The 26,033-nt window shown below is 41.9% G+C and overlaps 1 protein-coding gene across 5 annotated transcripts in view; it reads right to left on the bottom strand.

The window, feature by feature from the left end:
* The window catches only part of Vps13b (vacuolar protein sorting 13 homolog B), a 559,226-nt gene that overhangs the window by 146,437 nt on the left and 386,756 nt on the right, over positions 1-26,033 (bottom strand). For 4 of the 5 annotated variants that reach the window (XM_052747609.1, XM_052747612.1, XM_052747610.1 and 1 more), the window contains one exon: positions 16,411-16,818. The exons of the other annotated variant lie outside the window; for it this stretch is intronic. In XM_052747609.1, the coding sequence (XP_052603569.1) occupies positions 16,411-16,818 (408 nt within the window). The remainder of the gene's footprint in view (positions 1-16,410; positions 16,819-26,033) is intronic. 5 annotated transcript variants of the gene reach the window in all.

Genomic DNA, 26,033 nt, shown 5'->3' with positions numbered 1-26,033 from the left:
GCCTGAGCTGGCTTATTCCAGTAATCAAACTGGTGAATACTCTGACATCACAGAGCCTTCATCTAGTAACTGATGGAAGCAGATGCAGAGATCCACAGCCAAGCACCAGGCCGAGCTCCAGGAGTCTAGTTGAAGAGATAGAAAAGGGATTCTATGAGCAAGGGGCATCAAGATCATGATGAGGAAACATACAGAGACAACCAAACCAAACTAGTGAGAACTTACAAAATTTAGACCAACACCTGTGGAGCCTCCATGGGACTGGACTAGGCCCTCTGCATAAGCAAGACAGTTGTGTAGCTTGATCTGCTTAAGGGGCCCCTGGCAGTGGGATCAGGATCCATCCCTAGTGCATAAGCTGGCTTTTTGGAGACCACTACCTATAGTGGGACACCTTACACAGCCTTGATGCAGGGGGAGGGACTTGGACCTGCCTCAACTGAATGTACCAGGCTCTGCTGACTCCCCATGGTAGGCCTTACCTTGTTGGAGGAGGGAATGGGGGTGGGTTGGGGTGGGGGAAGGCTGGAGGGGCAGGAGGAGGGAAGAGGGGGATCTATGGCTGGTATGTAAAATGAATAAAAAAATGTTGTTCATCTGTCTTCTTTCTGGTCTCTCTAATTCTTCCTCAAAACCTCACCCTCACTTCTGATTTTCCTAGTCATCTACAGTTTGCACTTGCCTGTATCTTAGCCTTACTAACACTGATCACTGGCTTATTTGAACATATTAGTGGCATTGAGAATTACCATGGTCTCTGCCTCTCCACCGTCTGCAAACCCACAGACCTGGCACCAGACCCTCAGCCCTCAAACCAACTTTTGTTTGTTACCCACCTTTGCCCAGCACAGGGGACGCCCCTTCTCACCCACCTTTGCCCAGCACAGGGGACGCCCCTTCTCATCCACCTTTGCCCAGCACGGGGGACATCCTTCTCACCCACCTTTGCCCAGCACGGGGGGATGGCCCTTCTCACCCACCTTTGCCCAGCAAGGGGGGACGCCCCTTCTCACCCACCTTTGCCCAGCATGGGGGACATCCTTCTCACCCACCTTTGCCCAGCACAGGGGACGTCCTTCTCACCCACCTTTGCCCAGCACGGGGGACGTCCTTCTCACCCCACCTTTGCCCAGCATGGGGGACGTCCTTCTCACCCACCTTTGCCCAGCACAGGGGACGCCCCTTCTCATCCACCTTTGCCCAGCACGGGGGACATCCTTCTCACCCACCTTTGCCCAGCACGGGGGGATGGCCCTTCTCACCCACCTTTGCCCAGCAAGGGGGGACGCCCCTTCTCACCCACCTTTGCCCAGCATGGGGGACATCCTTCTCACCCACCTTTGCCCAGCACAGGGGACGTCCTTCTCACCCACCTTTGCCCAGCACGGGGGACGTCCTTCTCACCCCACCTTTGCCCAGCATGGGGGACGTCCTTCTCACCCACCTTTGCCCAGCATGGGGGACGTCCTTCTCACCCACCTTTGCCCAGCAAGGGGGGACGCCCCTTCTCACCCACCTTTGCCCAGCATGGGGCACGTCCTTCTCACCCACCTTTGCCCAGCACAGGGGACGTCCTTCTCACCCACCTTTGCCCAGCACGGGGGACGTCCTTCTCACCCCACCTTTGCCCAGCATGGGGGACGTCCTTCTCACCCACCTTTGCCCAGCAAGGGGGGACGCCCCTTCTCACCCACCTTTGCCCAGCATGGGGCACGTCCTTCTCACCCACCTTTGCCCAGCACAGGGGACGTCCTTCTCACCCACCTTTGCCCAGCACGGGGGACGTCCTTCTCACCCCACCTTTGCCCAGCACGGGGGACGTCCTTCTCACCCACCTTTGCCCAGCACGGGGGACGTCCTTCTCACCCACCTTTGCCCAGCACGGGGGACGTCCTTCTCACCCACCTTTGCCCAGCACGGGGGACATCCTTCTCACCCACCTTTGCCCAGCACGGGGGACGTCCTTCTCACCCACCTTTGCCCAGCATGGGGCACGTCCTTCTCACTCACCTTTGCCCAGCACGGGGGACGTCCTTCTCACCCACCTTTGCCCAGCACAGGGGACGTCCTTCTCACCCACCTTTGCCCAGCATGGGGCACGTCCTTCTCACCCACCTTTGCCCAGCATGGGGGACGCCCCTTCTCACCCACCTTTGCCCAGCATGGGGCACGTCCTTCTCACCCACCTTTGCCCAGCACGGGGGACGCCCCTTCTGTCCCACCACCTAGTTCACACAGGCCTAGTTCCTAGCTGCCTTTGCTTGGTAAGTTGCTTCTTTCCTTTCTTGTCCTTCCTCCATCCACCCCGCTGCTGCCTGTGGGCATCTCCCCACCCACAGGTCTAGGTCCAGATTAGTGGCCTTCAAATCTACTTTGTTCAAGAGTCACCTTTGACTTGGGAGAACCTCTTTCCCATGCCCATCCTTCCCTCTGTCCACTACCATCTCTGCACCCACAGGCCTAGCTCCAGACCCATGTTGGAGTCTGTTAAACAGCTCATCCACCAGCTTCACCCAGTCTAATTCAGCGTATGCAACTCCTGCACTGGCCCAATCTAATGAAAGCCAGATTATCACATCAGATGCACAACCATATGTCCAGGTCAAACAGCAAAGATAACATGAATGGACAATGTAGCATGTCTCCCATCACACCCACTACTCCTACAGAAGTGCTGTCTAAGTGCCTAGATGAATACCAGGACAAAAACTTTAAAACAATGATGAACTTTATCAAAGAATTCATTGGAGTTAAAAACAAAATGAAGAAACATTTCATTGAACTCCTAGAGGATAACAATAAACACCTGAGTGATATCCAAGAAAATACAAATATGTGGATGAATAAAAGGACGAAGAAACTACCATGTTCATGTTACTAGAGCCTAGAAAAGGGCATGGCGAAATGCGTCAGGAAAACACACGGCCTGCAGATAGAAACATCCTCTTGGTCCTTGTCACCCCCTTCTTGAATGCTCTTGTCATACAGCTAACAGGAGGTTAGGAACGGCCCACTTTCAAGACTAGAAGACTAACTCAGTTCATTCCCACGGGTTTTCCCTGCCTGCCATGCTTACAACATATCAACCCACTATGACTATGCTCCTAGTAAGGGACCTTGTTACCTGTGACACCACAGACAGGTTCATCCACAAGCGTTGTCTTGTAAGTTTTTAACAGTACATCTGCCATAGTTTTAGAAAGCTACAGCGTGGTGATAGGAAAACATTAGTTCAAATGGTTTTAATCTTGGTAAAAGAGACTGTAAGACTATGGCAACTTTTTATTAACAAAGAGTGGCGATGAATTTCAGAGTCAAAAGAGAAAGTAGATCAACTTCAAAACTTTGTCACCAACTTCGTAATTTTGACAAAACAAGAACATAATCTCCGGGACTGGCGACATGGTTATTCATTTCTTTTCCCCTTTCTTCCAGTCTAAGGAGCCGATCTCTGTGACAGCCTCCTTAACCTCGTCTTCTGTCATTAAAAAACATACTACATAGCTTTCTTGGGCTGTCATAGATCCACCTCTCACAGTGAATTCTCAGAGTTTATGTAAATTGGATCCCAGGACATTTAAACTCTGGACAAATGGCAGGAGACGGTAAGTTAAGGCACATGTTGTTCTGCTTAGTGGAATTCTGAACTGCTGGACACCATGTCCACAATGGAAATGACACACACTGGAGATGGCTGCATCACTCCATAGAGTTCTCTTGTGTTGACAACAAATATGACATGTACACATGTCTGCTGGCTGGGAAGTACAAAGGTATTTGAAATCCTATCTGTTACATTTTCTGTATATTTTGTTCTCTAAATTTTTAATGTTAGAAGAAATATTTTATTTAAAAATAGATTTAAATTATTTCTCAACTAAAAGATATAAAATTATCACAACCTTCAAAATATTTATATTAAATTTACTTCAATTAGAGATCAAGCATTTTTGTTTATTTAATTTCTGAGACAGGGTCTCACTACATAGTCCTTGGCTAGCCAGAGACTAAGTAGACCAGGCTGGCCTTGAACTCACAGAAATCCACTCACTTCTGCCTCCTAAATGCCGAGACTAAAGGTATAAGCCACCACATCCCACTGATCAAGTCATTTTTACAACTTCATAGTGGGCAGTGATAGCGCATGTCTTTAATCCCAGCACTTGGGAGGCAGAGGCAGGAGGATCTCTGTGAGTTCGAGGCCAGTCTGGTCTACCGAGCGAGTTTCAGGAAAGGCTCCAAAGCTACACAAAGAAACCCTGTCTCAAAAAACCAAAACAAACAAACAAACAAACAAAAAACAAAACAAAACAAAAACAAATTCTCAAATTTAGTCTTTCAGCAAAGTTATGTTCTTCCCCTAAACTCTACAAACCCAGGGTATACTCTCAACAGCAAGTACATTGACAGTGGTATAATCACAGACATTTTTGGAATCCCACTGGATTTTCCTCTCATAACCTCTTTACTGTACCAAGATCCAATGTTGCTTTCAGTGACCATGTGATCGTCACTCTGTGTAACTTCTGTCTCCCTACATTAAAGAAATGCTTTTGTTTCCAATTGAACTACTTCTTTCAAAAATCTGTTTATATTTTAAAATTGTTTTTGAAAACCAATGGCAGACATTTAATTAGAGTAAATGAGGTGCAACAACACTGGGGAATAATGTCAGAAGTAAATGATGGGATAAATGGCATCTTGCTTTGTTTGCATATTGATATACTTTGCAAGTGAATATAAAAACTACATTCAAGGAACAAATAGTCTTATGACCTTTAAAATACTCCTTTAGAAGATGAATAAATGTAAACCATTTGTTTAGAAAACTATTTAAAAACACTGCCAGCCTGTCAGCATCAGGATGTACTAGACCCCACGTAATGTTCCTCCTTTCCACATGCCGTCTGCGCCAAGTGCAACCTAAACCGAGCCCCTGCAGACTGAGTTCGCAAGGGTGCTCAATGAAGGCACGTGCTGGCAAAGCAGAGCCAGGTAGGTGGGTTTGGTTTTTTAACCCAGCTGGAAGTAATTTTGGGCTACTAAAAATCTGCAAGGATATGTTAGAACATCCAGGAGCAAATTTGTATAACAGTGAAATATCAGGATGCCTCAAAAAGAAAGGAAGAAAAAAATATTTTAAGTATAATTCACAAAAATATGACTAAACTACCAAAGACTAAACTCTTTCCACTTCATATTCCTTCAAGCAATTATTTTGAAGCACATAAAATACAGCATTTGCATGTTTTAACCATAAAAAAACAGAAACAAAAACACCTTGTTATCCACCCTCAAACAGAATGTGCAAATTGACTGGATCCTACTCATATTCAATTTTGCAATAAGCCTATGTAAACATATTATGCCTATGACTATCATAAATGAAAAGACAGAATACAGTAATGTAATAAAACATGGAGCTGTACCCATTGTTCAGTGAATAGAGTACCAGTGCCCAGAACGAAAGAACAGGAGCTGGGAGCTCAGCTTGGGCTGTCTCCAAGGCACCTTTTCATTTCCTGTAGGGGGAACTTAGAGTCCCCAAGACCTCTTACTCAGTGCTTGTCAGAGACTAGAAGTCAAGACTCCCACTTCAACCCAAACCTGGTCTTCTGAATTCAAGAAATCCGGAAAATAAGCTAGAAAAGGAAGTTCTTCTTTTCTCCTTTCCATATAAAAGGAAAATTTCTTATGAAAGAAGAAACATCTTCTACACTGGCTGCTTATACTTGGTCCTTGTCTTGGGAAGGTATATTTAAAAAAAAAAAAAAAAACTCTTGGATCTTGGAAAACCAAAATGAAAATACTAAAAAGTCATAGCTCTTTCCTCTCTTCCAGTCTGCCATCATGCTCTCTTTCTTAACACTGTATGAATTTACTGGAAAAATAAAATTTGATTTGATCCTACAGACTTACTTTATGAAAGCAGGTTGGCACATCTGGCCACATGACTAAATGGTAGCCTTCTTAGAGAGGAAGAATGGTAAAAGATATCTGTAAAGTTTCTGAGATGAACACAGTACATAATTTCCATGAAGAAAGTTCTGCTGGGCTGGTTTTTTGGTTGTTTTTCTTTGTTTTTGTTTTTGCTTGGTTGGCCAAGGTCTCATTGTAGCCCACATTGTCCATGAATTCAGACCCTCCTAGTGCTAGATTTATAGGTATGTGCCATCATGCCTGCTGAAGTCATTTCTGCAGTCAGTGACATGGATGAAGATTGGGTATAAATGGCACAGCCATATCTGAATGGAATGGCAGAAGTCGTAAAGCCAGCACAGCTGCTTGACAAAGATCCAGCAGAGCTGAGCCACATGATAGCTGCCATGTCACCTTTGGTTATCATCTCCACCTGTTGCATACTTGAGGGACTTTAAATATTTGTATAGTTTGGGGATATTGGATTGATGGAAAATTCCTTATGAATCATTTATGCCTTCTCCCAGGAATGCTGCTTCTAAGCTTCCCCAGAAAAGTGCTGAACATACTATTCCTCCGCTTTTAGGGAGATATCCTTATCTACTTGAAGGTCTTCCTTATGCCTTGGAGGTTGTGACAAATAAAGAAGCCAGAGGTCTCTTCATTAGGCTATGAGACATTCTTGAGACATCTGTCCCTGACTTATACCAGAACAAGATATTCAAAACAAAGTAAACTCAAAAAGGTCAATAAGATCTGGTGGGCTCGAGGAGTTGTCCACAGTTCGAATTACAAGGCTCTTCCCACTGTACACTCAGACAATTACGTGGCATACAACTTGGTACTATATAGAAACACATTGATGAGCAAAGTATGGAGTGGAAAGATGATAAAAGTATGAGGTGTCAGGACCTCCCTCTCTTAGAACAGTTTGCTCATGTAGAGCCACTATAATGTCATATGACCAAGGAACAACAGAATGCCAGGATTAGACATATAGACAAATTCTATAAGGATATAAATGTGAACATTGATTGCATTATGCCAGAATTTGAATAATAACTACAGCTTTAGCCTGAGGATTTTTCCTGGGCACTCTGACCACTAAGAGTTAATAATACACTGCTTGGGACATGGCAAAATGCCCAGGGTGGTTGAAAGATTTTTGTTTTGGTCTAGTGTCCTTGAAGCAACCAAAGCTACTGGCCTGAGAACAGGCTGTCATATGCCTCTAGGTTCTCAAAAATTGGGTTATGGGGTTAATGAGTAAGAATGATAACTCTTTATTAATGATGTCAAAACTTGAGGGAAAATGATTGGAAGTGATAACTCTGTTCTGTCATAGTTTATTAATGATGACTAAAAGATGAGCAAAAGGAAGTGAAACACATGTCCAAAACCAAAAATGATATGATCTATGTTTTGGAACATCATGAATGTATCCCTGCTAACTAAATTCTGTATAAATAAAGAAACACTCTGGCTGCTAGTCAGTCTGGCTGCAAGATTCTCCCAACCACCATGGCCTGGCTCACTTCCTTGCCTGCTGACTCCTTACATCCTCTGCTGGGACCTGTCCCACTGGGGATGACTCCTGTATGCTTCCTCTCTGTCCATTTCTCCTAAAATCAAACTAAGAAGTGTCCCATGTCTGACTCCTCCATTGCCGCTCTTGCATCCATACATCTTCAAACCCTGCCCTCATCCAGAGCTGGACTCCAGCATATAAACTTATTTTGAAAGCAAAATGACTTGCTAGGTAATTCACTGGAGTGGCTTAGAAACTGGTCTTGGTCTACATAATAAAGCCTGATCAAAAGTCTGAGACAAACCAGAGGTCATAAAAGTCCATTCTCCCTCAGAATTTCCTTGGGCAAATCTCTTTACCTTTTCAGGATTAACTCAATGAAGCAGAAGACTACCTCGCTGGGCTTCAGCCCAGCATTCCTTGACATTTAGGGGCACAAAATAACTAAAAGTCCATGACATTGTTTTACTATTTCAAATAACCTACAAGTCAGGAATCCGAAACAGGGGTTGTGGAGACCTACTAAGGTTTTTATTTGTAATTACTATTCTATCAAATTGGTATCATAACCTATCTAGTTAGTATTAAATGCAATGTGTTTGGTTCATAAGGTTTATGGGAGGAAAGGACAAAGGGGTTCTTGATAAAGAAAAGTATGACTTTTGAAATAATTTTTAGCTCAAACATTTAATGATAGATGACTTCAGCATACAAGTGATGTAGTTTTATTGAGAGAGGGAAAAGAAGATTAAAAAGAAAGAAGGCATTCAGTTCATGCCAAGCACCCAGACTCCCATGGTAGTCTTGCCTTCCATAGGAAGATGGCAGCTAGTCAGTAGGAAGCAGGCTAGAGCACTGAGTCTGTCATTCTGACTTAAGCACTCTGCTGCTTCACAGACACTCCACTCTCAGATGTCACTTTGGAGGTGGTAACAGCACTGTAAATAAATGCTGTTCTGTCACAGCTCTCTTGCACAGCCTCAGTATGTAATGCTAGCGTGGCCAACAGGTCTAGGGAACCAGCCACGGTATAAGAGTACCTCAAATATATTTTTATTCATTCATTCCTGCCAGCCTTGTTTTGCCAGTAATCTCTTTAGCACATGGCTTATGTGGACAAAAGGACAATTTGCTGTGGCCATAGGCAGAACTTAATATCGTCACACATTCAACCAACTGCATGGGTGGAGGATTGCTTGTGGCTTCCTATATTCTCAGGGCTGTGACTCTTAACATACACCCATTTCACAGAACACTAAACTAACAGGTGCTATGTTAGGATGCAAAGAAGGACTGCTAGGAAAAGATCTCTCTCTAGTACTGAGTTACTAGGACTAGGAACTTTCTTCTATAGTAACCTTTTGTGCAATGACATTCATAGCAACTGACTGCAATTTTGTTGTTTTAAAGACCTCCTTTCTTCTCTACAAAACACACAGTTTGAATGTGATTATGTGTGAAGTTTGTACAGTTGTTGTTTTTATTCAGATGCAACCAAATCTAGAGAAATTAAATAGAAAACACTGTTTCACCACACCCTGGCATCATACAGGACAGGCACATGTCACTATTATGGACTATGGTGAAAATATATCATTTGAGGCCAAAAGTAGTCTGGCAAAAAAAAAAAAATTGGATTAAGTTTGAAATCTGGTGACTAGATTTGATTGGAAGATAGGCTAGTGCTGTTAGAGACAAGGTTGAAGGTGGAGTTACACAAGACACTATAACAATGGTAATTGTTTCCTATCAGAGAAAAGCACAGTCTTATGAAAGTTCCCGAGAGAACCAGATTTATACAATTAACAATTCTTTTGCTGAAAAAAGAATTCCATTATTGTGTGTGGACACATGTGGGCTGTGTAAAAACACAAGAGATGTGTAACACACAGTAAACAGAAAGCACTGATCTTAAGCAGGCCACATCCTTGAACTCGTCATTAATAAATGTCTTTCCTCCATTCAGCTACTCGGCTATTGGAAGCCTGTTTTCTTCAAGCACTTCAAACACTGAAGTCCAGGAACATTTATTATTTTAATCCATTACAGGCAGTGCTTGATTTAACTTTATTGGTTGTGGTGGTGGTAGTGGTTATAAGTGGGGGTACAGCAATGTTCTTTTACACATCGTTTCAAAAGGGCTTAATTATATTTTATAGTTTGGGCCAGGAATTCTGCTTGTTTTTTGTCTAACCAGGTTCAAATGGAGTTCAGGTCAGCGATGAATCAGAATAAAAAGTCAGAGATGGCTATCTTTCTGCTGTGAGCTCATCTCCCTCTAGAAAGGCTGGGCAGGTACATCACGTTCACCATTGCACAGGAGATTGCCTTGATAGCCTGTTCTGTGGCTCATTAGAAAGTTTTCATTTTTCATGCTGCCTTGAAACGAAAGACTGAACACATTGCTTACTTCTATTTCTCTGAAGTTACTGTACTGTGAATTTTAAATGACTCCTGCTGGGCTACCAGATATGGGAACCTCATCAGCACTAAAACACAAATGTACCCGACAAACAAGAAACATTTTAATGATATACACATTTCACAAAACTGAAGATATGGACATTTCAGGGACATTACTTGTTTCAACAAAATAAATGACTTCTGTATAAACATGTCCAAATAATGCCGGGTGGCGGTGGCACACGCCTTTAATCCCAGCACTCGGGAGGCAGAGCCAGGCAGATTCCTGTGAGTTCAAGGCCAGCCTGGTCTACAGAGCGAGATCCAGGACAGGCACCAAAACTACACAGAGAAACCCTGTCTCTAAAAACCAAAATAAATAAACAAACAAACAAACATGTCCAAATAGCAAAAATTGACTAATTTTTAAAAATACTAAACATTCATAGCTATTCATCCCTCACCCCTGCCCGACATGGCATAGAAAAGCCCTTTTCTGCTGGTGAGACGGCCCAGTGGGTAATGGCACTCACAGTGCAAGCTGGTGATTTGAGTTTGAGTCCCAGGATCCATGGAAAGATGGAGTAGCTTTTGACCTTCATGTGTGAGCTGTGGCACGTGCACTTACCCATACCCTGCATCATACACACTCTAAAACATAAAAACGACCTTTCCTAAGTTGTAGAACTGATACCGCTCATTATTGTCTAATAGTTCATCTACTCACAGATCATAACAACCACAGCAAAAAAAAAATTTCAGTGTTGAGACTCTTATAGTTATGTATTTTTTATTTTTAATCATATGAGAGAAATAATATGAAGTATTATTTGGGGGAGAAATTACAATATTTTTACTAGGTTTTATTTCACTTTCAAGTTTTAGAACTTCCTACTCTTTTGGGAATGCCCAATCGCTTACCAGAATGTGCAGAAAAATATTCTCACAGATAAAAACAAGTAGTCTACGAGTAATTTCAGGGTGAAAAGATGCCATGCCAGCTTATCAGGAGGAACTGTGAACCTTGGAGCAAAAGGAGGGACTCTGCCTGGGGTTAACAGTGGTACTCAGTCGGGGATGAGGAGGTGTTGTGTTTCACGGACTCTAGCCCATCTGTTCTGCCCGCCTACATTTTCCTTCTGCAAACCCATAAACGCACCTCTACCTGAGGGACTATGGAAAGGCATTAGAATTCTTCTGCTTCTCATTATCACAAGATTCGGTAACTCATTTCATTGTCAAGACAGTCCCTTTACTCTTTCTTTTGTGCTCACCAGGTATGCCAACATGACAAATAAAACCCCAGATGTTGCAGCAGTGAGCATTTTACTTTTCCTTGAGTGCTGGCTTCAAGCTACTTGGGACAGAGTGTCAAAAAAGACAGGACCCTGACGCCCACACCCAATATTCATTAAGGACTGTTGGTGATTTGTATAGCTGTCAACTAGCTATATTTATGTTTCCATCCTAGGTGGATACCTAAAAGCTACATTTGTCTTCTGTCTTTTACTGTCAAGAAGTTCATTTCTTGTCCTTCAGACCCTGGAAAGAGATGCATTTCTGTTTGAAAGCAGCAGGGTCTTTGGGGTGCTGTAAATGGCTTACCACTGCACCATGGTATTTTAGGTTGACTTATCTAATTTACCATGCTAACTGGCATCCAAAGCTATGAGGATGCTTAGGGATTTCCTTCAGGATAAGCACAACATGGAAAGCGGGACCAACACTTTGCTTCAGTTAATTACCTGGTTTCACTTTTGGGGAGTGAGGGGATGTTAGGTTCTATGTGTGTTAGGAGGGGGGTTGGGTTCTATGTGTGTTAGGAGGGGATTAGGTTCTATGTGTGTTAGGAGGGGTTGTTAGGTTCTATGTGTGTTAGGAGGGGGTTAGGTTCTATGTGTGTTAGGAGCGGGTTAGGTTCTATGTGTGTTAGGAGGGGGGTGTTAGGTTCTATGTGTGTTAGGCTTTGCTGGTCCTGACTGTGCTGAACATGAAGGGGGCATTCCAGTTTCATGGAAAAGAATGGCTATGCTTCCTTTCTCTCTCTCTTGTTCTGTTTATATACAAAGTTAAGTACAGCAAGGGCAGAGAAAGTGACTTAAACCACTGTTCCTTTGACAATGAGCTCAACACGCTGCTTTCTGCCTGGGAGAAAACCCCTCAATGTCTCCATGGTCAGAGTCTTTCTTGTCAATGGCGTTACCCAGGATCTTCCCCACATGTCATCAAGCTGTTCATGCTGTGTTTCCCTGTTCTTTGTCTAGTTGGAGGTTGCTAATTTAATTGCCCCCGAGACAGAGCATGGCAACCTTCAGTCCAGGGATTTCCCAGCTCCTAACTGTGTACTCTTGTTTGCAGAAATCTAAGGCGTGCCATCTTAATAGAGCCATAAATTACTCTGACAGGGAGCTACAGTGAGATCAATCCCCACCCTCCTGTGGAAAGAGACTTGCTGCCAGTTTAGAATTTATAACTACATACTTCGAGTGTCTCCGAAATGACATGCTTTAAACAGCAAAAGGGGATCGCACTGAGTGCCCATGTTGGGGGAAGAACATACTTTTAAAGAACGTACTCTACAATGGGGCAGATTTAACAGATAACAAAGAAATATTATTGACCTTAAAATATTTCAGACTATAAGATATAATTTCTAACTAAGGTTTGTCGTGTTACTGGTAAAACATTCCTAAGATTGCCTGTAGTATATACCAAGTTAAAAGAATACAAGCATGGCATCTTCTACAATCAGATGGCAAGGGCCCTTTCACTAAGACACATGAGAGAACATAAGTATTCCAGCAGAAAGCGGAGTCAGTCACATGAGTCACTGCTGCTTAAAGCGTCTGCAGAATGGGGTAATAGGAAGACTCAAGTCCCTTGAAATAGTCGTCCACAGGAGCACAGGAGTCTGAGGAGAGCTGGATGGCTTCTTTTATTTATTTTTCTTAGGCAGAAAATATTTAACCACTTCACCTTGTTCTGCTAGATGAAGATGGGAATTCTTTTAGCAAGCTCAGTAAATAATTTGGAACTGTTCATTTTAAAAAGAGGAAATGAATAGGAAAGCCCTCAGACTGTAGAAATGTACTGATGATGTTGGGGGAAACATTAGCTTTCTTGTTTCATGCCTTTATTATTCCCTTTCCCCACATACTTTCCATAAGCTTCTAACAGCCTAGATGATAAAAAAATAATCATCAGGCAAACTCATTTGTTCTGTCCTCGTGACAAGTGAGGGAACATGCCTACAGCACATTCCCAACGGTGTTTCTCTAAGAATTACTTAGCACATAGGATTCCTCTAGAATTACAAATCTATTTCAGCTCTTAAATTAAAATTCATCTGGAAAGGACTGCTTTTCCCTGTTTATATAACATTGTCACATAAAGAGTGTTAAAAAAATATTTCTCTAAAAATAGCCTGCGTAAGTTAGGGATTAGCAGAGCTCTGCTGCTGGAGCTGGTCCTTTGTAGTTTTTTCCACAATGTTCTTGCACAGTGTTTTTGAGTGTGTTTATTAAAGTCAGCACATCAAAAAGGATCAAAGAGAAAGTGAGTGAGAACCGAAGAAACCCCAAGTGTGCTGTCTCATTGGGGAGCTATGCAGATTCGGATAAACAAGTGCAAACTGCTGAGGTCGAATGAAGAAATTTTCGACAATGGTTTTATCTTGAGTTCTTCTATGGGCACCATGTGTGCAGCAGATGCCGTACCGTGCGCGGCACCATCCCGCTCTCTGTTAATAGCTCGTCTGAGATGACTACTTTGTCACTGGGCTCAATTTGGTTCAGCAAATAGTTTGAGAAGTGCAGCTGCTGCAGATGCTCACAATAGTTACACAAACTGTAAAATCAAAGACTCAGTGAAGTATTTCTGCATTAGAGTCAACCTATACAAATCTGACATTCATTTCAGTGAGCTCAAAGATACACCATAAGAACTGGGTTGCATAGAGAATACCACCACTTGAAAACTACAAAAATGTGATTACTGGTAGGGTGTGTGTTTGTGTGTGTGTGTGTGTGTGTGTGTGTGTAACTTTTTCATTTTTATCGCTTACCAAAACTATACCTAATTGCCAGGCATGGTGCACATCTTTAATCCCAGCACCTGGGAAGGCAGAGGCAGGTAGATCTCTTAAGTTTGAGGCCAGCCTGGTCTACATAGTGAGTTCCAGGACAGACAGGGCTACATAGTGAGATTCTGTCATGAAATAAAACAAGTCAAAAATAAACAAACAACAAAACAACTCCCCAACTCAAAAAAAAAAAACAAAAACAAAACGAAATAAAAAATTCCAAACTACACAAAAATACACATATTTGTATTTCAAATAAACTGCAAAACATGCAATTTGAAAACATCAAACTACATAATGAAATTAATGTTAAATGCTTATTGTTTTTTAAAAATATCGTTACAACTATATATATATAAAACTATATATAAAACTATATATATATATATATATATATATAAAATTTATTTATTTATTTTTTTAAGTTGTGTGCTGATCCTGGTGTGATGGGCAAGTTCAGGGCTAGGCTGGTTTCAAGGTGAGTTCGAGGGCAGCCTGGGCTCCAGAAAGAGAGCGTATCCCTCACTACTAACAAATAACAACACCAAAAGAGTTATGCAGTGACCTCTCTTATAATGTCCACAGCAACAACTGACACCTGCTCCTCTCTTATCTAACTCACATACAATGGATTTGCTGACTAAATTCTGTTGTGGTTTCACCATAGTAAATTCTTTGAACTGAATGACTGACTTCAATTTTGATTTAATGTGACACAAAAAACTATTTTAAAATGTTTGCTGGACACTGCCCAGCAGAGCAATACCAAGTAAGTTTTAGTCAAAGTGGAAGTTTCTATTTTCCTGTTTAACAAGATAAAAAGAACATTAATTATAAGAGGGTTATATAATTTTTCTAATATAAAGGGGAAATTACAAAAAACCAGACCATATGTATGGCTAAATGAAAGGTTTTCGATTGTATTGTAGAGAAAACAATTATGAAGCATCAAATGAATTCAGAGGAGTGAGGATGAGAAAAAGCAGGCCCTGCTCTACAGACGGTTCAGTCCAACGTGTTTAAAATTGCTCCTCTGTTTGGTCTTAACCTTTCCCCGCCATAATTAAGGGACAGCATTTAGGAAGGTGTGAGATGAGCACAGTGGACTCGACACTGTAGTGTCCAGTGTTGGAATTTCTCATGCCCCCAAACCCTGCATTTTTCATTTCTAACTTCAAAGACAACAAAGAAAAACAGAGCTTTTAGCTGGGTTGGTTACAAATACTTCACTGAAGAAGAAAGAAGTCAACTATGTTTTGGCTTAAATTTATTACTACTCAAATATATAAAAGTTAAAACAAAAAAAAAATCTCTTAATCTACCGTGCTCAAACTGGCTCTGTAAACTACGTCACAATCAGCCTGCAGCTGCCACTCAGTTCCCTTCTGTATGCAGCTAGGATGCACATACCTTAGGGCCTGATGGAGCGAACACACTATCAGTCCACAGCCCTCCTCCACACAGGCACGGGAAAGGATTATGGAAACTATATGGTTCCCTCCTGAGATGTCTGGCACCTGGCTCTCAGCTTTCACAGCAGCAGTGTCTGTGACTGCAATGGTTATTTCCTGCCTGTCTTGACTTTTATCTTCACATACCTTGTGCCCACCCTTTCTGATTCAGTGTGGAAAAGCACATAACAACTTAGTCACAGTAGCAGAAGAGAAAAATGGAGATGTCATGGCCAGTTAGCTTCCTGTCCTGCTACAGTTTTCAGCTGGCCTTTGGTGGGCTGAACACAGAGGCTCAGCCTGCCCCTGGCCAGGTGTTGCTGCCTGACAAAAATGCCTCAGCAGCATTCTCGCTGACTTGAGCTTGGGTTGACACTTTGTGCAGCATACCTGCTACCATGGCAATTTCTCTTTCTAAAATCAATTGTTCCCAGTGAGGCAGTGTTCTGCATCAGAATCACCTGCAAGGCTTACAAGATACAGACTATCGGGCTCTGTGCCCAGAGTCGGATTCAGTAGTCTGGGGTGGGGTCTAGCACGGACACTCCCAGCATGGTGATCTCAGGGTCTCAGGTGATCTGATGTGCTGTTCCACAGACTGCACTGTGAAAAACACTGTTCCGACGCTTCAAAATGCCTGACACGCTGTTGCTCCACCTTGGCCATTTCAGCTAAAGAAAGCCAGGAACAAACAGTTCGAAGACAGTTACAAGAATGTGCCTCAAGAGGTGGATAGGGATTTTAGGGCTTGGAAATACCCCAGGCTCACAGGATTTGTTAAAACAAACAGACAAACAGCCTAAACAAAATGACAACAGCCCCAATCCAAACCAAACCAAACAGAACTGGACCAGCACCTCTGCAGTAAGATCACAAGCGGGAAATGTTCCCAATCTCGAGTGAGTCTAAAACTTATTTCTACACAACACAATCTTTAAAATGTTACATTTTCATACCTTACATAGGATGTTGTTTTCTCTCCTCTGCTCCTCCCCCCTCCGCCCCGCCCTCCTTCCTCTGTCACTCACCAGGTGCTCTTTGTGTTGCTTTGACACTAAGGCTTCCATTGAGGTTCGACAGTGATGCCAACACACATGGTGTATGAGGATGTGGGACAGTTTCCATGGAGACCACAATCTGGGTAGTATGGACAGAAACTTTCTGAAAACAGGAAATGGCTCTCCACATGTTTTCCTGAAAAGAAGTCTTCTGTGCTCCATCACAGTGAACTTTGGGCTTAGACAGCTTTCCGTGGTAACATTTGGAGGTGGGAGGCTCATCCTTATTCAGTACAGGGTCTGGTGGGGCTGAGGTCTCTTTGCTATGTGCAAAGCTGTGTGCCTTTTTAATCTTCTTTAAAAAATGATGTATCTGATCCAGTTTGGTGAAACTCAAGTTTGCTTTCAAAGGCTTTGATACATCCAAGTTGATGTCAGCTACAAAAACAACAACAAAACCTTAAGAAACTTCCTGGGGCTCTCTAAACACTCATCAAAGTGCCAGAGCACTGCATTGTCTTACTTGTCACCTCTTCTCCTGTAGTTGACCAAAGGAACATTATTATCGAGCTGCTTAGTGGCCTAAGCTGCTGGCCCCTCATGCAAGGCCCACACCAGGACAGGCCCTTCTACCCTCAAGTTCTATAGCAAACTGAAGTAGGCTTCCCAGTTTGGTACCTAGCTGAAACTGGCATTTGATCTCCCAAGGAAACAGAACTCCTCACAGAACCAGAACAGTGTAGGACAAAATGTCAATCCTAAACATCACGGATCTCCAGACCAAGTTGCCTCCCTTACCTTCCTCCTTTACGAACTGTTATGACCTGAAGAGATTCTGGGACTTGCTGTACATTCTGCACTGATAAACACTGATGTGCATCACTCCAATAAATGTTAAGTAGATAGAAATTTCTTAAAATTTATAGTCCAATTTACATGTATCACATGTCAGATGTCTTCAAACTGGCCTTATTACTTCTGTTTCCCTCTTCTTTTACCTTGCATGACCTAGTAAGGAGCTGATCCAAGTGTCCTTGAGAGCATACCTGTGCATATCCTCTTCTCCAGGCGTGCAATCTTACCAGTCCAGGAATTCGTTTTCAGACACCTTATTGACACATTCACATTCTAAGTTCAGAACATTACCATCACCACAGACAGACAGACAGACAAACTGACTACTTAGCAATCACTTATTACTTTTCTTCCACTCCTAGTCTCAAACTATCACCAAGCTCTGTTTTTGCATACTTGCTGATTAGGGGACATTGCATATAAATAGAACCATAAAATACTGGATTTTTTTCTGCCTTGCTTCCTTTATGTATCAACATGCTTTTGAGGTACACATCCATGTTAATTTTGATTGGCCTTGATTTGATTTCCCTAGTGATTAATTTGTTGAATGCTTTCTCATGTACTTCTTGTCCATTTTGTATAAATGCTTAAAAAATATGTATTTAACTCTGCTCATTGTGGGGGGGGGGGGAGAGGGAGAGAGAGAGACAGAGAGAGACAGAGATGAAGAGATGAGTGAGAAGGGCAAGCACCAGTGTGGAGCTCAGGAACAAGTGCAGGGATCCGCCCTCCTCTTCCCCTTGTTTTGAGCGGTCTCATTCCTGCTGCAGATGTCAAGCCTGTGGCCCACAAGCTCGCAGAGATTCTCCTGTGCTGGCTGCCATTTCCTAGTGCTGGAGGAGCACCAGGATTATAGACACGTTAGACTTCACATGGCTTTATGTGAGCTCTGGTGACCTGAATGCTGATCCTCATATTTGTGCAATAAGTGGTTTCCCCTTTGGACAATCTCCCCAGCCCCCAAATCTGCTAATTTTTAACAGTAATGCTTTTTTTTTTCACTTGAAGGGTTTTCAAAGTCCTTATTCTAAGATACATGGTTTGTAAATATTTTATTCCATTAAGTTGGACTGTCTTTTCACTTTATTTTGGCTGCTTTTAGCACAGTACTTTCAGCTTTTCAACACTGAATATTTAAATTTTGTGAGGCTCAACATATCCGTTATTTTGTTTATACTGTTTAACCTAAGATCACAGAAGTTTGTACTATGATTCTTCTAAGAGGTTTATAGTTATCTCTCTTACATTTAGGTCTACCATCTTTGGTGAATCCATCTTTGTGTCTTATATGAGGTAGGGGGTCCACTTCACTCTGTATGTGGACACTGAGTCAACCAGTAACATATGCTGCTAAAAGGTATTATTTGGGGTTCTACAGAAAACAATAGAGCAGTAGGATAAACATTGTGGGGGAAAACAGATAGTTCAAATGGTTCACACATTTACTTGCTCTGTCTACACAGTCCTTTATATGTGCCTCCAGATTCTGTGGCCTCACAGTAAGCAACATTGACTTTATCACAATGAGAATCAGAGAACAGTTTTAGCAGATGATTATAATAGTGAGACCAAATAAAACTAAAGTTGGTAAGTTGTGTGCCCCTCACCTTCCTGGTTTTATTCCAAGAAACTTGAACTTAAAAGTACTCATTCTGTACCCATAGCAACAACTTAAGTCACTTACTCAGGAGGTTGCCCAGACAGGCCCACTAAGTCATCCATTATTCTCTGACTGCAGATTGGTATAACATCCATGGAGGGTAGACATAGAGTAGTCAACTATTACCTTGAGATGAATCCCCATCTCTCAGCTGTCACTGTGTTCCCAGGAACACAGATGAAAATTATTTATAAGCCTGGCTACTTGTCTAACTTGTTTTTTGAGACTCAGCTCTTATTTCTAGGCCACCTCTTATAACCTCTGTTACTAAGTGCATTTCTAGTGCATCGACGGGGAAGCAGCTGTCGTACATCTTAGTGTACTTACTGAGCACCTAGACTACTGTTTGTATTGAATGAAAAAGGTGTAAGAGGAAAATGAACGGATCACGTAATTGAACTGACAAAGGCCCATCAATCAGCTCCTCCAGAACAGTTCATTAGCTCCTCTCTGCTGTACTGCCACCTGTGCTAGTGAACGGCGCTACAGTCAGTCAACCACATGGTTCAGAGCAGGACTCTGACTTTCTGGTTCCTCATTCTACTTTCTTTCCTCACTCCCAATCAAACTACCAAATAAGCTGTGCCAATTTGATTTCTAAAACATTGCTTGACTCCAATCGCCCCCTCTCCAGCATGTCCACCACTCCTCATTTTCCTTCCCATCTATTAGAAAGTCTACTAACTGATTTCTCTGCCTAGGCATTTCCTTCAATCCAGTGCCACAGAGCAATTTCCAAAGTATTTGTTTTGTGTGTGATCCTGGTAGGTGCGCCTGTAGGAAGCATAGGAAGACCTGAGAGAGTGGAGTCCTCAGTGAACGTGCATTGTTGACATGGGCATAGTCAAGTTGAGGACTCCAAGGCCTTAGACCCATGGGACATTACAAAGTAGTTTCCATGTAAGGGCCAGGCTGAAGAGGGTGGCAAAGCTCTTCTCAGTTCAAGTGAGTGTTTATGAACAATTGATCAGCATGTACAAACACTGGCAACTGCAGCTTTCTCCTCCCACATGTTTACATCTGGAGGCTGCTTGCTACAGACTTCCTACAGAGGCATGCTGAGCAGTCCCTCTACACTGTGCCCAGTAAACATGCTGTGGTTCTAGGCTGTGGTGATGGCAGAGCCCCAGATAATCCTAGTTTTACTGTATGTGTCTATATTTTCTTAATTCTCTCTCCTCCCCTAGCCAGGGTTCTAGGACCCGAGCTGTACAGGTAATGACATTTACCTCTGTTTATAACTCTTTACTGACTCCTATTCATTTATGACATAAAAATCCAACCTATTATGACAGAAGAAAAACAATCTTGCCTTTAAGCTGTAGATTCTGCTTGTCTCATCTTTAAAGGCTCAGTATATAGAACCTACTTCTCCTGATCCTTACCATGCACCAGGCATTTGTTCATGTGTATAATATATCTCTGCTGTGTCTCTATAATCTCCAATGTTCAAATACTGCTCAGCATTTTCTTTAAGTTCATTCACAAGGTGAAGCATGTGTTCCTCCTTGGGGTTCTATGTCTGCATACTATCTTTCTCTGAGCTATATGTCCTGCTAGTTAAGAAGACCCTAACTAGACATCCTTCATCCTCAGTACACTGCACCAGGCCTCAAACAGCACGAAACCCATGTTTGGTCTTTTTGTACTCGAACATTTCAGAACATATTAATCTGGTTCTGTGGCAGACAGAATTCTAATAATGAACTTCCCTCCAAAGATTCCCATGCCCTGGTTACTGAATTAGATACAGAATATAGGTACTGGTCTACTGTAAAGAGAGTCTGTGGTTATGCTCCAGGTCCCCAGTTAGATAAGGAGATTATCTAGAGGGACTGATATAATCATATGTGCCTTGGAAAGGGCACATGAAAGATAAGAGGGAAAGTGAGGGACGTGAAGCCTGAAAAAGGTGAGAAAAACCATGTGACCCTACAGTTGGACAACAGCTAACCGGGACTTGGGGACCTCCCTCCTACAAACACAAGGAGCAGCTGGAATGAGTTTAGAAGCAGGTTCTCTTTAGGAAGTCTCCATAGGACTGCTGATCCCAAATGACACACATATTTAGCAGAGAACTAGCTGAACCCACCTAGAAACAACTACAATCCATGAGCGACGAAATTCATATTTGTTGTAATTTGTTATTTATCAACAAAAATATACATTCCATATGGCTGCTTACCCACACATAACATATCCAGGTACGAATGTGAATATAAATGAAGTTTCTAGGTCTATGCAAATTGGCTTTACCTTGTTTCACCCATTCTCCCATAGCAAAGTAATGAAACATGTCTTAAGTATATAATGCATGCTTCCCTTTGTCATGAGTTTACTCCTTCAATACTGTTTCAAGAACCCAGGGAAGATGGAACCCTGTCTCTCCCAACAGAAAGACCACAACTGTAAAATCTCCAGAGATAGCTATTTGGAAGATTCTGAAAAGCAAATGGTAAATGAAAGAAAAGAAATACAGAATTCAAAACATTATCAAGGTGGGGCTGACTGCCTCCTTGTACTCTCCCTTCACCATTGGCTTGGAACAGCAGCAGTCTCAAACCCAGACATGACTGCCATGTGCAACAGAGGGGCAGAAGGAGACTTCTAGTCCAGGCTCCAGAGGGGCTCGGGGCACTCCTTTCCTCTCTTCTTTTCTGTGCTCCAGAAACAGAAGGAGAAAGGCCACTTTTGAAGTAACTTTATGGAACTGCCACTCCTGACATAAGAAACTCACATCAACATCTCTCAGCAACAGAGACACGAAAGTCCACAATCAAGGACCAGCGTAATGGCTCAGTGGGCAAGTTATCCTCTGACTTCCACATGTACATGTGCATGCATGCACATGCACACACATACACAATATGTAATAAAACATTTTAAAAATTCTACAACCAAGTACAGTTTATTCAGGAACTTGAAGGCTGGATTAACTAAATTAAAAGCCTAGAGAGAAAAAAAGATCAATTGATGAAGAAAAAATATTGGAAAGTCTGATATTTATTCAACTTAAGAACTCCTAAGCAAGATATCAACAGAGAGCAATATTTTACTCTGATGCATGTCATATACAATATGTCTAGAGCTAGCATCATAATTATGAGAGTTGAAATGCTTTCTCCATGAGATCAGGAACTAGCTAAGGACGTTATGTCCATCTCACTACTCATCACATCACACTGGAAATCATAGCCAAAATAAGGGGAGAAAAATAAAAAATATACAGACTGTTGCTGGGCGGTGGTGGCACACGCCTTTAATCCCAGCACTCAGGAGGCAGAGCCAGGTGGATCTCTGTGAGTTCAAGGCCAGCCTGGTCTACAAAGCGAGTTCCAGGAAAGGCGCAAAGCTACACAGAGAAACCCTGTCTCAAAAAACCAAAAACCAACAACAACAACAAAAAAGTATATAGACTGTAAAGGAAAAAAGAAAGACAATGCTTATTTGTAGATGACATGATTGTTACAAGATGAAATCCATCATAAAAAGCTGGGCATGACTATGTGTGCACATAACCTCACCCCTGAAAGGTAAATATAGGCAGATCCCTAGGGCCCTCTGGTGACCCAGCTTACCTAAAAAATGATCCCTAGCACCCATGTAAAAAAGCTGGTGTGGAGGGTAGGTGGAAGCAGGAGGGTCCTTGGGCCTGCTGGCTATCCAGTATAGCTGAATTGGCAAGGTCCTGGTTCTATGACAGACATTGTCTTTGAAAAAAAAAATAATGTGGAGAGTGACCATGGAAGAGACCTCTGGCTTCCACATGAACCTGCATCCAAAGCAGCACATATGCAAGCATATATACAAACACACACACATGTACAAAGATACAATAGACTTGGCGTGTGTGTGTGTGTGTGTGTGTGTGTGTGTGTGTGTGTGTTTCAATGATCATAACACAGAATTTAGAAAGGGTACAAACAAATATTGCCCAATGATTTCTGAAAATGTCACAAAAGCAATTAAATGGAATAAAGACAGTAGTATTAGCAAGTTAGTTAGCTATGTATACAAAAAGAAAACAGTACTTTGACCTCAAACCTCATTAAAAAACTAGCTTAAAGTGTGTAATAGATTTAAGAATGAGGTATAATATAGAATTTTTGAGAAATGTAGATGAGTCTTCAAGTTTTAGAGATAAGATACAATTCTTGTAGATGGCACACAAAAGTATGACTCACAGTTTTAAAATTTATAAACTAAATTAAAATGTTTATATACAGTAAGAAATGGTAATGTAAGAGAATGGCAGTATAATATGTAGTAGTAAGAGGAGTGTGTGGCTCTGTTTAAGAGGGTTATGCAGTTATGTCTTATTAAAATAGTTAGCTCAATGACTACTGAATATCTGATGGGTAACAGGATAGATTTACCTCCTCCATTTCAATATTTGAGTCTCACATATATATCACAAAGGCTGATAAAATGGGCTTACACAAGCTTGTGGGTCAAGCAGATCCACATCAGGGCCAAGCATTCGTTAGCTCACTTCTCACTGAGCAAGACTTCTCCCAGGCAATGAAGACCCAGAGTCTCAGTGTGCTTTTCAAGTTAAGTTTCTACTTCTCCCTGAGTCTCCACAAGATAGTTCAACATTTATTCTGAACCATAAATGATGAGGTCATGGTGGCCCCTTTTCAGAATCTGAGAATGATGCAATACCATTTCTAAATGTTAGGAAAATTATAGGGCTACTATTAAATTTATTAACATCAAAAGATGTAGCAGATGAAAATTAGTTAAACCTAAGTCGATTTAATCAGTAAAACTCAAAAACACAGGCCAGTTTGGTGGAGTCTCAGTTTATCATGGGAATAGTCTTTTAAACATTGTGATCATATTATAAAATTAATGCTAAACACAGGCTTCTGTTCATCAGTAGAGTTCAAATCCTTATTAATTCAGAAAAAGAAATGTATACTAAAAATCTAGTCATTTTTTGGTAGTATTCAACTTTAAATGTATCTGAGTTGTATTATTGACCTTACTTTACTAAATATGAGTTTTTTGTAATACTCTGAAGTTAGAAAGACACATTTCCTCAGAAGAAAGGATGGTCTACAGTCTTATTCACAAATAATAGCACAAAAGTGCGAAGGCAAATGTGTAATTAATTAGGCAAGTACAGCTTCCTTCCTTATTGTCTTGTGAGAGACTCCAGGAGGCCAGCCTGCATACATGATCAGCAAGGCCATGATCTAGGGCAGAAACAGGACATTCTAAGCAGCACCATGGGACATGCTTTCTCACATGGGCCATCTCTTAATGCCTCAGTGAAGTCAAAAGCATAGATTCCTCAGAATATGAAAATAATTTCAGAGTCTGTTTCCATTTCCTAGACATCAGTTTTGTCTTCTGACTGTGAAGTGTGGTTTAATGCTGATTTGTGGGCTGGTTTCTGAGTGACTTCCTCACACCACTGTGTGACTGCAAAAACTCCTCCCTGGGCCCCTAGAACACTGGTTTTGTTCCTGTGGAGTCAGGCCCAGGCTGCTCTGTGTATGCCAGATTTAATATCACAAGTAAATCCTCTTAGTCACTGAACAACAACTGATGAACGTTCTTAGGAACCTGAAATCCTACAGAGCCATACATAGCACAAGATAACTGTAATGCTAGCTTTCCAATAAGAACCAGGGTGGTATTTAAAACACTAAAATTATTCATTTTTAAAATGTATGCTTGTACACAGTGCAATCTCTGCAAGATGCCTTTCAGCTTCCAGAGTCCCTTGTCCCTGCTCCCCTCAGGGAGACTGCAGAGCCACCCTGCTAGAAAAAACAAACAAACATGCTCTTGTAAACATAGACAGCGTCACTGGGGAAGCCCCCTTCGGGCAAGCTGGACAGGTAGGTGGAAAGAGGAAAAGCATGGGGAAATGAGATGAGACCACTATATAAGGCAGTATTCCTCCCCAAGTATCAGCTCCATCAAGAAACTGGAACCACACGCCAGAATGTGCAGGGCCATACATCAACTAGTACACTTGTTAGCATACAAAGTTCAGCAGCATGTCTGAATTCTTCCATTGACATCACAACTGTCATGCCTGCCCATTCACTAAATTTGGGCTGATAGTTTTACTACTAAGGGTCAATATACTTTCACATCCTTAAGCTAGCCAGGCATTTTGTGGTGTGTGTGTGTGTGTGTGTGTGTGTGTGTGTGTGTGTGAAAATTAGTGCCTTCAAAATGAGTATTTTCAATATCAGAAGGATAACAAGGAGAATATTTTTAGAAATGGGAAAATCATTTTTAAAAAGTGTGGTATGTTTAAACATAGAAAAATTAAAATAAAAATTGGGCCATCCACTTTTGTTATTCAAATTGATAAAATACAGTAACGTCATCACCAACGGGGACACAGTGGAGATTATACAGAATAATGCTACATAAGAACCATAAACATAACTAGACTCAGCAGACTGTTAATGTGGGCTTTATTCCAATTATTATCAGATTCTTGGACTTGAGAGTTTTGAAATTTTTCATAATCCTTACTGAACTGTAATAAAAGGACTATTTTCAAAGTTTAGATTTTAGAAAAATACAGCAATAATAGAATGTCCCAGCTGAGTCATCTTGCCTGCCAGATCAAGTTTCTCACCAAGCCTGGAACGTATTTTGTATCTTTAAGTTACCAAATAAACCCATGGCTGTCAATTATTAGATCCTAATTACCCTTCCAAACTTTCTGAACAGCTACCAGGAAAGAGAATGATGGACTGACTATTGAGTTAGAAGGAGATTAGACCAATACAAATAAATGGCAGTTATTTCATGCTGCTCTCACCATGCAAGGTGACTTCACAGTGAGCGGAAGAATCAGATTGCAATAATGAAAACAGAGTGGGAGTCAACCCCAGGGTGACTCTCCTCGGTTTATGGTAATGCGCACCTTGTGGGGGACCAAACACCAACTGGAGAAGGTTCCTGGAAACAGTTCCAGCTATTTTCTCATTGAAAATGTTCCAACTTGACTTGACCCATAGTCATCATATTACTTATATTTATGATGTATTATGAAATCTCTTACCAAAAACCCAATGGGTTCAATATGGCTTGTTACACTCAAATGGGAACATCTACGAAGGAAAGCTTCTTTGTTAAGTGTTCCTTCTTTTGGAATTTT

The sequence above is a fragment of the Peromyscus californicus genome, unplaced genomic scaffold (assembly GCF_007827085.1).
Source record: "Peromyscus californicus insignis strain IS unplaced genomic scaffold, ASM782708v3 Scaffold_20__1_contigs__length_68692818, whole genome shotgun sequence".
In the NCBI taxonomy this organism is placed as follows: domain Eukaryota; kingdom Metazoa; phylum Chordata; class Mammalia; order Rodentia; family Cricetidae; genus Peromyscus; species Peromyscus californicus.
This window is presented reverse-complemented; position numbering and strand designations above follow the sequence as displayed.